The sequence below is a fragment of the Aspergillus aculeatinus genome (genome assembly GCF_003184765.1).
Source record: "Aspergillus aculeatinus CBS 121060 unplaced genomic scaffold BO66scaffold_2, whole genome shotgun sequence".
NCBI classification, from domain to species: Eukaryota; Fungi; Ascomycota; class Eurotiomycetes; order Eurotiales; family Aspergillaceae; genus Aspergillus; species Aspergillus aculeatinus.
This window is the reverse complement of record NW_020291471.1, coordinates 541,126-554,374: the sequence shown is the minus strand read 5'-3', so window position 1 is coordinate 554,374 and position 13,249 is coordinate 541,126. Positions and strand designations below refer to the sequence as shown.

Sequence of the window (13,249 nt, the reverse complement as noted above, 5' to 3'; positions counted from 1 at the left end):
TCGATGTACAAGTCCAAGCTTGAAGGTTAGTGGATGGGGTTGGCGGTCGGTCGGTCGGTCAGCCAGTCAGCCAGTCAGGTTTGCGTCTCGGGGAGTCTGGTACTACATCAGCACTGCAGGCAGAACATATAGCATATAGCATATAGCATATAGCATATACTGGTGTGGTGTGCACAAGGGGCCAAATGGGGCTCAGCTACAGCGGAAGACAGTGGAGGGGATGAATGCATGATGGAGGGGGACCGCTAGTGTGTGTGCAAGACTCAACCTGAACCTACCTTGACCTCACTTTTAGCTCTCTCGTCCATGCCGGTGAGTAAAATAGGTGGATATTGGAGGGGAGGGGGCAGATGGGTATTATTCCTCTTCGATAATTCAACAATTTCAACAAATCCAAATGGAAGCACTATGTCTTCCTTTTCTTGTCTTTTCTCCTTTTTCTTCACTGTCTGTTCCTGTTTTTTTTGTTTTTTTTTTTGTTTTCAATTTCCCCCAAAAGGATGACCCAAAATTCAACTGGACTCACCCCTCCCAACAGCTAAACCCAATCAAGAGCAGTGTGTCCTCAACTGCATGCAATGGAACAGTACAGTACGTGACTATCAGATAAAGCGACTGCACCACCACCACCACCACCACCACCACCACCACCATTAACCCACTCAGGCCTAGTACTATCAGATAAGTCACCCACCTAAACCACAATCCAGTAAGCCATGCCGCCACTCATCCGAAAACGACCCCTACCCACCTAGGTACAGCTATTTAACCTTAAAATAAACTCATTATTATCCGGAAGCAACAGACTACGTACATTCCATCCCACCCCCCTCCACCTCCAAACAGTCCAACAGCCCACAAGGTCAAGATCAAGATCAGGTCAACGCTGACAAAAGCCCAATCCCAGCGAGCTAACCCTCACACTAGCAGCAAATGGCTAAAACAGCAGGATGCAGTGGATATCTCCGGGCGCCCAAGGCATAACCCTCGATCCCGATTCCCGATGACGATAGACCATCGACCTCCTTTGGAACCGACACGCCAGGCCGAGCTTTCGTGGATGCAGGGCATGGGTGTGGACATGATGGACTAAGGTGGGGGACTTCTGCTGGACAGAACAAGCTGACGGCCTCGGATTGGCCGGGACGTCTGCGAGGCAGTTTCCGGCATTCGTGCTACTCTTATCCAATCAGGTGGTCTGGGAGTCGAAGGAGGTCGGGACGCGGCAGATGATGCCCGCAGTGGCATTTCGTCATCGTACCTAGGTGCCTGGTCATCCGTGGGAATGGGGATGAAAGAATTCGCGGGTTTCGTTTGGTGGGTTTGGTGGGTTTGGTGGGGGGGGAAGGGCTTCGAGTCGTGGGGATGGATTGTGGATGCTGGATGCTGGATGCTGAAGCGCAGGGAGAGGTCATTGCTAGGTGTAGTCCACGGTGGGATGCACTCTACATAGTGGGTAAGGTACAGTACTTGTGTGGAGGGTGAAGGGTGGAGGGGTAGCTGCAAGGGGATGGGGGCAGGTCCAGATACCTGGGTGCAGTGCTTGTCTTTCGTCTTTTGCCTTGTGCCTTGTGCCTTCTGCTTCATGGAGGGGGGGAGGGGGGAGGGGCAGAACGGCATGCCTGATTATGCTTAAACTGGGACTCTAGCGCGCTGTCGTAGACCACAGGGTTCAGGATCGGTCTGGAGGGACGGACCATTCCCGATTCGTTTACTGCCTACGCTTTTACTGAATCTGCAATGGTGGGAGTGCGGCAGTAGAAAGGCCCAAACGGTCAGTGCCGCAAGGGGAATCAGCTGGGATGGGATTCTTGGGACGCATGCATGCATGCATCCACACTCTTTAGTAACATAAGCCTCCTGTTGTCTGTTGCGATTGCGTGCTCAAACTTGGGGAAGTAGCAGTCCACCATAATTCTGAGAAGCCTGACTTAGAGGCGAACAGTAAAGAAGGTAGGCGTTCTCTGGCATCTCATACAACTAGATAGACACCCTAGGGGAGGCGGAACTTGATATCTGACCTGACTGATTGAGAGTCCATCCCGAGGGAAAGACTTAGCTTATCTCCCCATGTAAGCCAGCCTGTCGTGTAATGTCACACTAGAATCTAATCGATCCTACTTTTTGAGTAAGCTTACTTGGACTTGGAATGTCTTTTCTCACCCCCTCTTTATTGTCTCCTCTGATCACGCGCGGAAATTTAACTAACTACCTAATAGGAAATCTATTTATCGCCCTGGTTGGCCATTGCCCCTCATTATGTTCCTCCCAAGTGGCTTCCCCCCCCCCTTTTTTTGTGGCGTTTCCATTTTCCAAATAGAAAAAAAGCAAAGCCCGCCGAAGAAAAAAAAATAAACCAAAATGAGCAAAACTCCCAGAGCAAGAGAACCCAGCAAAGGAAAGCAATACAACATTCTGATAAATTGCCCAAGTCCAACGCCCTCGCCATGCAATCAAAACAAAGAAAACATGCAAACAAACATGGAAGAGAGAGTCATCAAGGCAGACCAGACCATGCGGCAGTAGCGGTCATTTCAGTTCTCCTGCCAGCCATCCCGACGAGCGGTGGCTTCCCTGAGCTCCTGCATATAGATAACCGCGCGGCATCTCGGACAGACTTTGGGATAGTTATCGTCGATTGGGCCTCCTTTGCTCATTCCCACCATGATATACGCAGCCTCGACTTCTGCCTCCGTGTACTCGCCTGTCAGTGGGAGCGTAACTCGCTGGTCATCACCAGCGTTGTCGGCCATTTCCACCTCGGTGTCATCGGGATCTTCATCCATGGCATCGGGGGCGTCGGACAATGCCTCTGCTAGGGCTGTGGGGGAAATAGAAACCCAACCGCTGGTCCCTTGAGGAGATGAATGATCCTGGCTTGATGGAGAGGGCGGAGGAGTCAACTGCATTCGCGGGGTATTGATCGGTGTCCAGCCATTGCTAGCAGTAGTCGGCGGGCAGTTGTCATCATCGTTCGATGAGATGTATCCGGCCAAACTATGTAACATCTAAGTGAGTATGACAACTGGAAAGGAATGCTAGACTCGAAGAAATTAGAGGAGGGTGTGCTTCGCGTACCTTGTATCATCATCATCACCATCATCACCATCATCACCATCATCTGGACTGGGACTGGGATAGGGCCGGGCGTAGGCAAGTGCGGCGCAGCGCTGCGCCCTTGCTTCCTCCGCGGCCGCGCGAATGATATGCTGGTCAATCTCCCACTGGCGATATTCGGGATGATCCGGCGGCAGACATTGGCCGGGGAAGTCAGGCCCAAAAATCGGAGTGAAGGCGTACCGCACATGCCAGCAGAACTTCTTGGCTATGGCTTTGGCACATCCAAATGGCATGTAGTATCCTTTGATCCCCAACATTGATTAGCCGGTGGTCTTCCAATAGCATAGCACAATCCATTACCTTGTGACTCAATCACTCCGCCCGTGAGCTTGTGGCAGACCTTCTTGAGGCCAAGGTTCTTGTTGAGCACTTTCGCCGGAAGAGTCTATCCCATCTCAAGGTTAGCATGTAGACAAGAATAGGAAGAGGGTGTTTGTACCTTGCCCCAGGGCTTGTAGCACTTGAAAATGCCCGTCGTGCGAACGAGCCCAGTGGTGTAGTCCCATATGATGAGAATCGTCTGGTCCTCGCCAGGGACCTTGAACTCATACCCGAAGACTGTCCATAGTCAGCATCTTACTCATGGGGCTACACTAAAAGAGCTCAACTTACTATCAATTTCTTTCCGTCCCGTTCGCTCGTAGAAGTCACTCCTCGCGGGGTTGTACGGAATGTGGCGCGTACGGGAGGTAAAGCGGATATCATGCTTTTCGTAGATCTCGGAGAGCTCCGCGTCATGGTACTCGCAAGGGGGGTAGTTGATCGGGCCCCGGGGGGGCCCTGATCTCAATTCAGGAGCGTCGCTGATCATCTTGCACTGGGCTGAGGCTGTCTTGGGGACGACGGTCTCCACGGTGCTGGCTTGGTTGAGTGGTGCCATACTGGAGGAAGGTGTCCGACTTGGCTCAGGCTCAGGGTTAAGCAAAGCACTTATGGGCAGCATGAAGATGTTCAAGAGGGGCTTGAAGTGGGAATTGGAAATGAAAGAGGATGGAGGAAGGAAAGATTGCAGTCTAGGGGACTTTGTGGGAGATTTTAAGCCGGAGAATCCCACAGAGCAGAAGAGCAGAAATGGCACTTCCTTCAACAGCGCGAAGGGAATGGATATCAAGCTGACTTTGTTCCATTGACTTGATGCGTTCGTTGAGGAATATGGCTGGAATAAACGCCATTGGTTGTGCACACAGTTCACCGACAACCGTTTCAGCCAGAAACATGCACCAAACTCAATGAACTTTTCTTTCAACAATAATCAACGGTTGGCTAGATTGGGATGCTGTTCTTTTCCAATCCCATTGGCTGGCTGAGGATTGGAGTATCAGAGAGACTCGACTTGGGTTTGCGGTGAGTGGCCGCGGGAGCGGGCATATTGTGACGACTTCAAACGGTCTCGAGCAGTCATTTCCGGGCCAGGTCTGGTGCCCAGAAGCAATGGAAAGCGAGACAAGCATAGGTCGACACCAGTGTCTCACCCGCGACTGGACCTCGTCATGACCGGCGCCGCCCGACACTCAGCAACAAGCTTCAGGCCACCAATTCCATTAAAATCCTTGTTCCTTTTTCTGGCTGCATGTAACCCTTCAGCCATCGATTGTGGTGCTAGTAGCAAGCCAGCCTTCAGCAAAGCTTTCCCTTCGAAGGGTGACACCCGGCCGGCAGCATTGGCTGGGACAAGTATGACGATGCCGTAGCCATTTCTTCCTTGAATCAACAGTGTGTAACAAGGCTGGTTGAAACATGGCTAAACGCGTCTGAGCCGCAAGTATCGAGCTCCGAGCTACGAAGTCGTCTGGAAGGTGATAGAACACCCAGCTCTTGTGAGACGAGACACAATTGATTTTTGCTCGTATGCTGGCGGACATGTCTTTCCGGCAAGCCATGAGGGCTGCTTGTGGTGGGGGTCGCCAATTCGCCGGTCACCAAAAACAGGTGAAAGTCAAAGAAGGGAGTTATTTGTGGTGGCTGAATCAGGGTATGGATGAATAAATCATGGATGAGAGTTGTGACGTAAAGGTAAAGGAGGTCATTCCAAATTGAGAGAGATGGATTCACTCTCAAAGCAAGCGGAGGGAGAAGCGGAGGGAGAAGCGGAGGGAGGAAGAGGAGGAACAGTAAGTTAGCGGGCATGCCACTGCACCTGCAGTGCGGAAAGTAAGTTAACCTCCAGTTACTACAAATTGACTTACCGGGAAGCAGGCTTAGCTTAGCACTCTGTAATAATAAGTTGTCGTTGGTTGCCAATTTTTGTATGATCAGTTCAACAGCCTAACAATTCAACGAATTATAGGTCATGGATAGCATTATCGTTCTCCCTTCGTGGTCTTTCTTTTGTTTTTTGCTTTTCTTTTTCTTTTTCTTTTTCTTTTTCTTTTTCGTTTTCGTTTTTTCTTGTTTCTTCCTGGTTTTTGGGCTCTTTTTCCACCTTCACCCGTCGTCTGTTAAGGATTCTATACCCTTTTCTTCGCCTTCCTTTTTTTTGCCATGCAGGTTTCCGTCAGCGTTGTTATAGTGTACATACAGTACAGTGCAGGTGACAAGAGTCCCAACGCTTGACCAAAAGAGATGTCAGACACCAAAATTCTGTCAACCCACCCGCTTGTCCCTTTCACCTTCGCGGCAAGCCGATGGCAGCATCATCGGAAATCATCTCCGTGGTCCTCAAAATCCCTTTCCGTTCACGGTATGGAAGGAACCAACTTCACAACTGATGCACTGTAGTATGTTACGTCATTCTGTTCTTCTTTCTTACTCCACCCTTTCTCTACCGGTAGTGCGTGCATTGACAGCTGACCCATTTAGAAGCAAACGGCAACCCTTTCAGGAGCAATTGCTCTCTCTTGCTCTAATGCCTCTTCATCTTTCTATCATTGTTCGATCCTCTAGCAACCTTCAAGATCCGCATAGTTCATTGATCCAGGGAGCATACTCAGAGAAGTTGGCATGACACATCATGAGTAACTAACTAACTACCTTAGAGTTACTGTACCTGGCGGCGGATTCGCTCATCCGCCCTGCGGAACTCCCTGCGGAACTCCCCCACATCGATCGGAGATGATCACATAAACACTAATCTACTCCTCCCATTCCATTGATACTTCCAACGGCCAGCAGGTTCCTTGAAGCTTATTTCAATTATGATTACTATTCCAGACCGAGGTTAGTGCATATGGCCAAGCGATTATTCTCACAATAGCTGACCTTGGCAATCCAACTACCCAACAGGACAAAATGAGTGGGTATCACTTCGAAGAAGATACGAGAGCCATTTGTCTTTATAAGGGGCTGGGGCTACGCGCACGACGATGATTCATCTTTGCATGCATTTTCACCCGAGTCCCACGTCGTCAAACTCGTCAAACTCGCCGTGCCTCATACCCTGCAAGAGACCTTGTCTCCCTACAAATGGGCATAGGCCCTGCATCCAGGCTGAATTCAACCCGACCATCCTACCCACCTCGTCGGGCCAGTGTCGAAGGATAGCACACAATGATCAAACCCAATATCCTTGCAACGTTGCAGGGTTCTGCTCTCCGGGAGCCAGACTTTGAACCGATACCCTGGGAAGACCCACGCGAGAGACGAAACCCCCACCACTGGCCAATCTGGAAGAAGTTATTCCACACGGTTGTGCCTTGCATTCTGGCCTTCGTGATGTAAGTTTGCGGGTCACTTGTCACTTCCCACAGAAAAGAAGCGAAAGGAGAACGGAACTGATTCCATGGGCAAACAGCACGTTCGGAACATCGGTCAATGAAGCCGCGCTCGATCTGATAGCGATCAGATTTAACGTATCTCGAACTGTATCCATGCTTACGCTCACGGTATACACACTTGGTCTGGCTTTTGGGCCTCTATTCATAGCACCGCTATCAGAGACTATTGGCCGCCGTCCGGTCTATGTCTTCACCTCGTCCTGTTTGTTAGCATTCAGTGCTGGTGCCGGGGCCGCGAACAATCTTGCAACCCTACTCGTATGCCGTGGGCTGGCGGGGGCTTTGGGGTCTGCTGGCGTTGCGATCGGTGCGGGCACGCTGGCTGATATCTGGGATCTGGAAAAAGAGGGGGGTCCTGCATCCTTGCTCTTCATCCTAGGTCCTTTCCTTGGGCCCACGATGGGCCCACTCGCCGGGGCTTATGTTCTGAAGGATCAAGATAGTGACTGGAGATGGACGCAATGGGTCATGACGATTCTCTGCGCGGTGGTCTGGCTCGGCGCGGTTCTGATGCAGGAAACTATGAAGGAGAGAATCTTGATCAAGGTCAACAAGAACAACAATCACTCTGGAAAAGAGGAAGATTCGCAACAGCAGCCGGATACCATGAAGCCCTCCCTGCAAGAGTTCATCACTACGGGGCTTGGAAGGCCCGTGAAGCTTTTGTTTACGGAGGTCATCGTGTTCTCATTGACCCTGTATACAGCGTTCGCCTACGCCATGATTTTCAGCTATTTCGCCAGCTCGTCCTACGTCTTGACGGTGTATTATGGATTTAACTGGCGGCAAATTGGACTTAGCTTTATCAGCGTGATCGTCGGATATGTTCTTGCCGCGATTATGGTCGGGGTTTTCGACAAGACTCTGTACGTCAGGGCACGTGTGGCTGGCGGAGGCGTTGCCGCTCCTGAGCATCGCCTTTACTCGGCTATGGCAGGCAGCGTACTTTAACCAGTGGGACTATTTTGGTAAGGCTCGAAAGCTTTTGAGACTTGAATGCACCATCCATGTGGTTCATTCTTGCTAACTGCATTCCGAATGTGCTTAGGTACTCTTGGGAAGCTCACGCCGGCGGCCACTGGGCTGCCCTTGTCTGTGCAGGGATCCCTTTTGGAGTGGGAGCGTTCTCTCTTTTCGTAAGTATCAGGCCGCAACCCTGGATCTAGTGTGAATGCAGAATGGTGGAACTAACCTAAGCTTCTTGTCTTTAGCTATCAACCATCACCTATCTTGTTGATGTCTATCAAGCCGGAGCTGCAGCATCGGGTAAGTCTCCTCCCGTCGTTATCTTGCTCTACAGCCTTGGACTCATCTGATTTCCACTTCTAGCACTGGCCGCCAATGGAGTTATTCGATATATATTGGGAGCGACGTTCCCCCTATTTACCGTGCAGATGTACGAGAAACTTGGCGTGCACTGGGCGGGCAGTCTCTTTGCCTTTCTGTCGCTCCTTCTGCTACCAATCCCTTGGGCACTCTTCAAGTACGGGGCTTCGTTGCGCGGGGGCAAGAAATACTCGGGGTAATATAGAATTTTCCACACCGATTCTGATTGAATCTCATATTCCGAAGTTGTTATAGATGGATGGACGAATCGGAGGTTGTATAGAGCTTGGTGGTTAATTTTCCTTGAGTCTCAAGGAGGTAGGGAGTGGACTTCTCCTACAGCAGAATCATAGATAGACTTCATTAAAGACTGGATACAGGAATGTTCTATAACCACTGGCAGCTGGCCCGGACATTTCCGTTCGGCCCAAGTTCTTCCCTTAAGTTCGGAACCATAGATCTGGTATAAAGCATATACTACGGAAGGCCATTGCGGCCACTCGGCAGATAAGGAATCTGCCGGCAAAAGTGAGGAGAATTCTATATGCCGAGTGGCCACAATGGTCTTCCGTACTATACTTGGATATTGAGGTGGCAAATGACTTTGTTCAAATCCCATGCGAGCATAATTTTTGACTTTTTCAAACAAATCGTTCAGGATGGAATCCCCGATTGTTGTTGTTGTTGTTGTTGGAAGATACCATCCACCAACCTTGAATGCCTCCGTTGATGCCTGAGGCCTCAAATGGTGACACTTTGCCGACCGAGGCTGCCCTCCAAGTCAGGTCAGCAGCTTACTTGCACTCCACCTAACTATCGCTTCGAATCCTCCTCCTGGGATCAACTTCTGTCAAGGTTGTGAGATATACCTACTACGAGACGTCCCGAAGCTGATGGAGAACCTCGATTTCACTGTCGCCCCGGTCGATCTGGTGCTGAACTGGCCAGATGTGCATGGTCTGGAATCATCACTACCGCTCGACATCTTCGATGGTCCAGTCAACGATGTCAACGATGTCAACCAGAACACGCTCCATTCAAACTGCATCACAGAGCCATGTGATGACTCCTGTAGACAGATGTTGCTAGACTGTTCTGTGTTAGAGCCGGACTTGTTGTCAAACAGCAGCAGTTATAAAGATTGCATCGTCCCAGAACCGGAGAGCAGTCACACGTACCCCCAATCTCAACAGTGGAGCGATACTCACAGAGAAGCTCCAAGTGCTGACCCTAACGCCGGCGAAGGAGCTGCTATCATGTGTGACCACAATCGAAGACTGCGCAAGCGCAGTGACTACAACAAATTCCCGCGGGAGACGATTCGTATACTGAAGGAATGGCTGAGCCAACATCAGGACCATCCTTATCCATCTAAAGAGGAAAGGAGAGAGCTACTGCTGCGAACAGGACTAACGCCGACCCAGCTACGTAATTGGCTCGCTAACACCAGGCGCCGTGAGAAAGAGAAGGCCCATTCGGCCCCTGCACGCCGGACCGATCTCATCCAAGCAGCCACATCGTCAATGACCTCGTCAATGACCCCTCTTGAACGCTGGCAAAACTCGCCTCCAGAGGAAGAGTCGGCCGCATTCAGTGATATTGCTCGGGCGCTTTCAAATCGCCCTTCTACGCCTCACCCTCAACTATCCTTCACCTCATCCAATCCCAGTTCAGCTTCTTCAGTCGACTGGGCGAGCCATACCTCTCACGTCGAGCAATGGGGCGTACTCCCGGCGTCGTCGGGAAGCAGCCTCGACACGAGTGCATCGTCCACTTCGAGTCTATCTAACACGTCAGCGCATTCTTATCATTCGTTCTCGCGCTCTGAATCCCAAGATCATAACCGCCGCCGTCGCCGACACAGTCGACGAAGTAAACTTCACATCCCTGCCAATACTATAGCCTCGCGTCGGGCGCGCGGGTCTCGGCGGTTTCAGTGTACATTCTGCACGGATACGTTCTCGACCAAGTATGACTGGCAACGGCACGAGAAATCAATGCACATTCCTCTCGACGAGTGGAGGTGCGCACCCTCCGGGGCAATTGTTTCCTTGGATGGCGGTCATGTCTGCGCCTTCTGTTTACATCCTAATCCCGACCAGGAGCATCTGGATGTTCACGAGTACTCCATTTGTCAGGAGAGGAGCCCACTCGAAAGGACTTTCTACCGCAAGGATCATCTCCACCAGCACCTGCGCAGCGTCCACAGCGTCAAGTTTGTCGCTGCATCCATGAGCGGGTGGAAGAGTAGCGTTACCGAAATCAAATCGCGCTGTGGGTTCTGCGACGCTCGATTCCACAGCTGGACAGCCCGCGCGGATCATCTGGCGGCGCACTACAAGCAAGGAGTCGACATGCGTGAATGGCAAGGCGATTGGGGCTTCGAACCCGAGGTGCTGCGACTCGTCGAAAACGCCATGCCGCCGTACCTGATCGGCCAGGAGCAGCTGGCGCCAAATCCTTTCAGCGCCTCTGCCATCACCGTGCTCAAGCCAAGCTGGGAGACCGATCAACCGGCGCAGCTGCCGGAGCAGGAGAACCTCAATTTCTGGCCGGTGTTACAACGAGAGCTCACGGAGTATATCACACGTCAACTTGAGAGTAAGGTCGTGCCCACGGATAAGATGTTGCAGGACCATGCGCGCATGATCGTGTATGGCTGTGACGATGGGTGGAATCAGACGTGCGCGGACAATCCGGTGTGGCTGAGTAACTTGAAGCGGGATGCTGGACTGGATGCTTTTCAGTCACAGAATTGTGATACGCAGGTACCGTTGGCTGCTACTGAAAGTTGGCAATGGCCGTTGTTCGAGTTTGACCCGCCCGTGCATGGGTCTGAAGATTTGCATTTTGAGCCGCAGCAGCCAGCATACCAGAATCCATACCAGTAATATACCTGGGCAATACTCGAGCATACGAGACTCTGATCACTCCGAATTGTCTGTTGGCTATATGTCTCGAGCTGCGGGCTTTTACTCTTGATGGCTACTGCTAGGCGCTAAACGGAGGTCTTTGTCGAAGTGCTAACACCACGCTAAAGGCCATCTGGAACAACAATCTCGTCGTATGGCTACGATTTCAGAGCCCCGCCACCATCTCAGATTGTGGAACAATTCGTCCACTTCCGTCGCTGTCTCGCTGTCATACTCAAAGGTATGCTAACCGAAATACCACGCCTACTCGAAGTCCGAGTCCGTCATGGCAGTACAGCCCCATACCTTAGAAAACTGTCACAAAGTCTCCACTGCCATGATCGGACCCGCATAGAACCCAAATTCACAGCTAGTCCAATGCCTTCTGCTTCGCCCCGAAGCGTGCCGCAGACGACCCGCACATCTTTCTACTAGTTGGTGGGCGGGGTGGAGAAGTGCGCGTGGCAGTCCTAGATGTCCTGGCTATTGTGCTCGATGCAAGATACTAGATCATTCTCAATAAAGGACTGCACTTCCGAGCAGATGGAGCCGGAGCGCACGCTGATGGTGGTCAGGCCGAAGGCATCCCAGATGCACTTGGTCCATGCGGGGCATAGTCGAATATATGAGGCCGGGAAGGTCGGACTATTTGTCTTTTCCGATGCATCCGAGAGTTCTTGTGAGTTCTATCATTTAGGAAAGATCCTCAAAAGATGTTGGATGTAGGGCGCAGAGAGATGACCCACCCACATCGAGAGGTTCGAAAGGTGGAGTGGTATGGGTTAGACCCGCCCCACTTGGACCCAGTACTGTACGTCAGATAGTAAAGAGTTGAACTATAGACAATGTTTAACCTCACGAGAGGTATAGCAGTGCCACTTCCCCAGGTCAATTTAATCCAATATCTACATCTACCCACCTCCCAACCACCCTCCGACTCAACCCCCCCCCGAATCCAAAACAAAGCCAGAAAAAGTCTAGACCCCCAATGTCTCGCAAACCAGCAGCCAGCCCAGCCCAGCCCTCGGTGGCTGAATCAGAACCCAACCCAACCCAGCCGATGTCAAACCAAACCAAACCAAACACATACACTACACTCCTAGTAGTCTCTACTCCAGCGGTCCGGTCAAGTCAGGCCAAGGCAGGCCAAGTTCCCAAGACTGAAACCGAGCCACAACCTCTCCAGCGGGAGTATCACTACCGACGCCCATGGGATCATTCAGAACACTCCAATCCGCCCCGTCGAAACCAACTGTACCTAAGGTAACTATGTCTTTCCTATTAGCATCACGCTGTGTCTCATACCCCACAGAACCCGCGCAATTCGATCCATTCAATCCAACTGAAGAACCTTGAACATCCCAATATACCAATATCTCACTGCGCAAGCACAGTAAGACAAACGAATCAACCCCCAGGCCCCAATGGAGAATCGGCACAGCCACCCCTTCCCCTGGCCCCCTCCAGTCTTACACTACCCAACCACCACCACCACCAGCAACAACAACAACAAAGACTCGAAATAGTAGCCCAACCCCCTCCCCCCCCGCCCCCCCACAAAAACCTTGGTCGACACTACCTACAGCCTCGTCTGCCCGGCTACGGTCAACTCAACTCGTCCCTTCCAGGCTTCCAAGGAGTGTTTTTACCCCTCCCTCCCTGCCTGTCAAGTTCTTCTTTTTCCCGGCCCCCTGTATGCAGTATGCAGTAGTACAGTACAGCATCCCGGAACCATCCTCAAACGTTGGGAGACACATTGGCGAAGGAGCAAGTCTGGGCCCGGGGAAGGGCTGGATGGACCCGGGACCCGACCTGACCCGACCCGACCAGGCCCCCGTCCGTTGTTCGAGGCCAGTACCAGTACCAGTACCAATACCAGCACGGATCATCCATCCCAGCGATCCCAGCCGGAAGCGGGGAACGGGGAACGGGGAATATCCGCTATTACTGTTACTTGGGATGCGCGTGAGCGGGCGGGATGGATGTGCAAGGGTAGCGAGGAAGACAGGGGAGTCGAGTCCGGTGGGCGATCAGAGGCTAATGCTCCTGACTATGTCATGGTAGTACCGGATACAATGCTGTGTTCCAAGCCCTCGTCGAATCCCTCGACGGATTCGAGCCGCGACCTTCACGAGCACCTACACAAATGCTTGGGAGAGCAGGCTAGATCGGTCTAAG

The 13,249-nt window shown here is 51.8% G+C and overlaps 3 protein-coding genes across 3 annotated transcripts; 2 read left to right on the top strand and 1 right to left on the bottom strand.

Annotated features, from left to right (window-relative positions):
- Positions 1–2,427: 2,427 nt before the first annotated feature.
- BO66DRAFT_68608 (putative APSES transcription factor Xbp1) lies at positions 2,428–4,204 on the bottom strand. The gene is made up of 5 exons (XM_025653496.1): positions 3,733–4,204; positions 3,560–3,678; positions 3,421–3,505; positions 3,079–3,361; positions 2,428–2,997 (listed from the first exon to the last, which is right to left on the bottom strand). The coding sequence occupies exons 1-5, from the start codon at positions 4,061–4,063 to the stop codon at positions 2,535–2,537; spliced, it is 1,281 nt and encodes a 426-aa protein (XP_025508700.1). The 5' UTR covers positions 4,064–4,204; the 3' UTR covers positions 2,428–2,534.
- Positions 4,205–6,606: 2,402 nt separating this feature from the next.
- Positions 6,607–8,359, top strand: BO66DRAFT_433987 (putative MFS polyamine transporter; the record flags this gene model as incomplete). The annotated part of the gene is made up of 5 exons (XM_025650742.1): positions 6,607–6,773; positions 6,851–7,699; positions 7,882–7,969; positions 8,045–8,099; positions 8,163–8,359. The coding sequence occupies 5 exons, from the start codon at positions 6,607–6,609 to the stop codon at positions 8,357–8,359; spliced, it is 1,356 nt and encodes a 451-aa protein (XP_025508699.1).
- Positions 8,360–8,987: 628 nt separating this feature from the next.
- On the top strand, positions 8,988–13,248 carry BO66DRAFT_467530 (uncharacterized protein; the record flags this gene model as incomplete). Its single annotated transcript, XM_025652576.1, has 3 exons — positions 8,988–11,046; positions 11,200–11,312; positions 12,902–13,248. The coding sequence occupies exons 1-3, from the start codon at positions 9,053–9,055 to the stop codon at positions 13,246–13,248; spliced, it is 2,454 nt and encodes an 817-aa protein (XP_025508698.1). The 5' UTR covers positions 8,988–9,052.
- Between the last annotated feature and the right edge of the window lies 1 nt (position 13,249).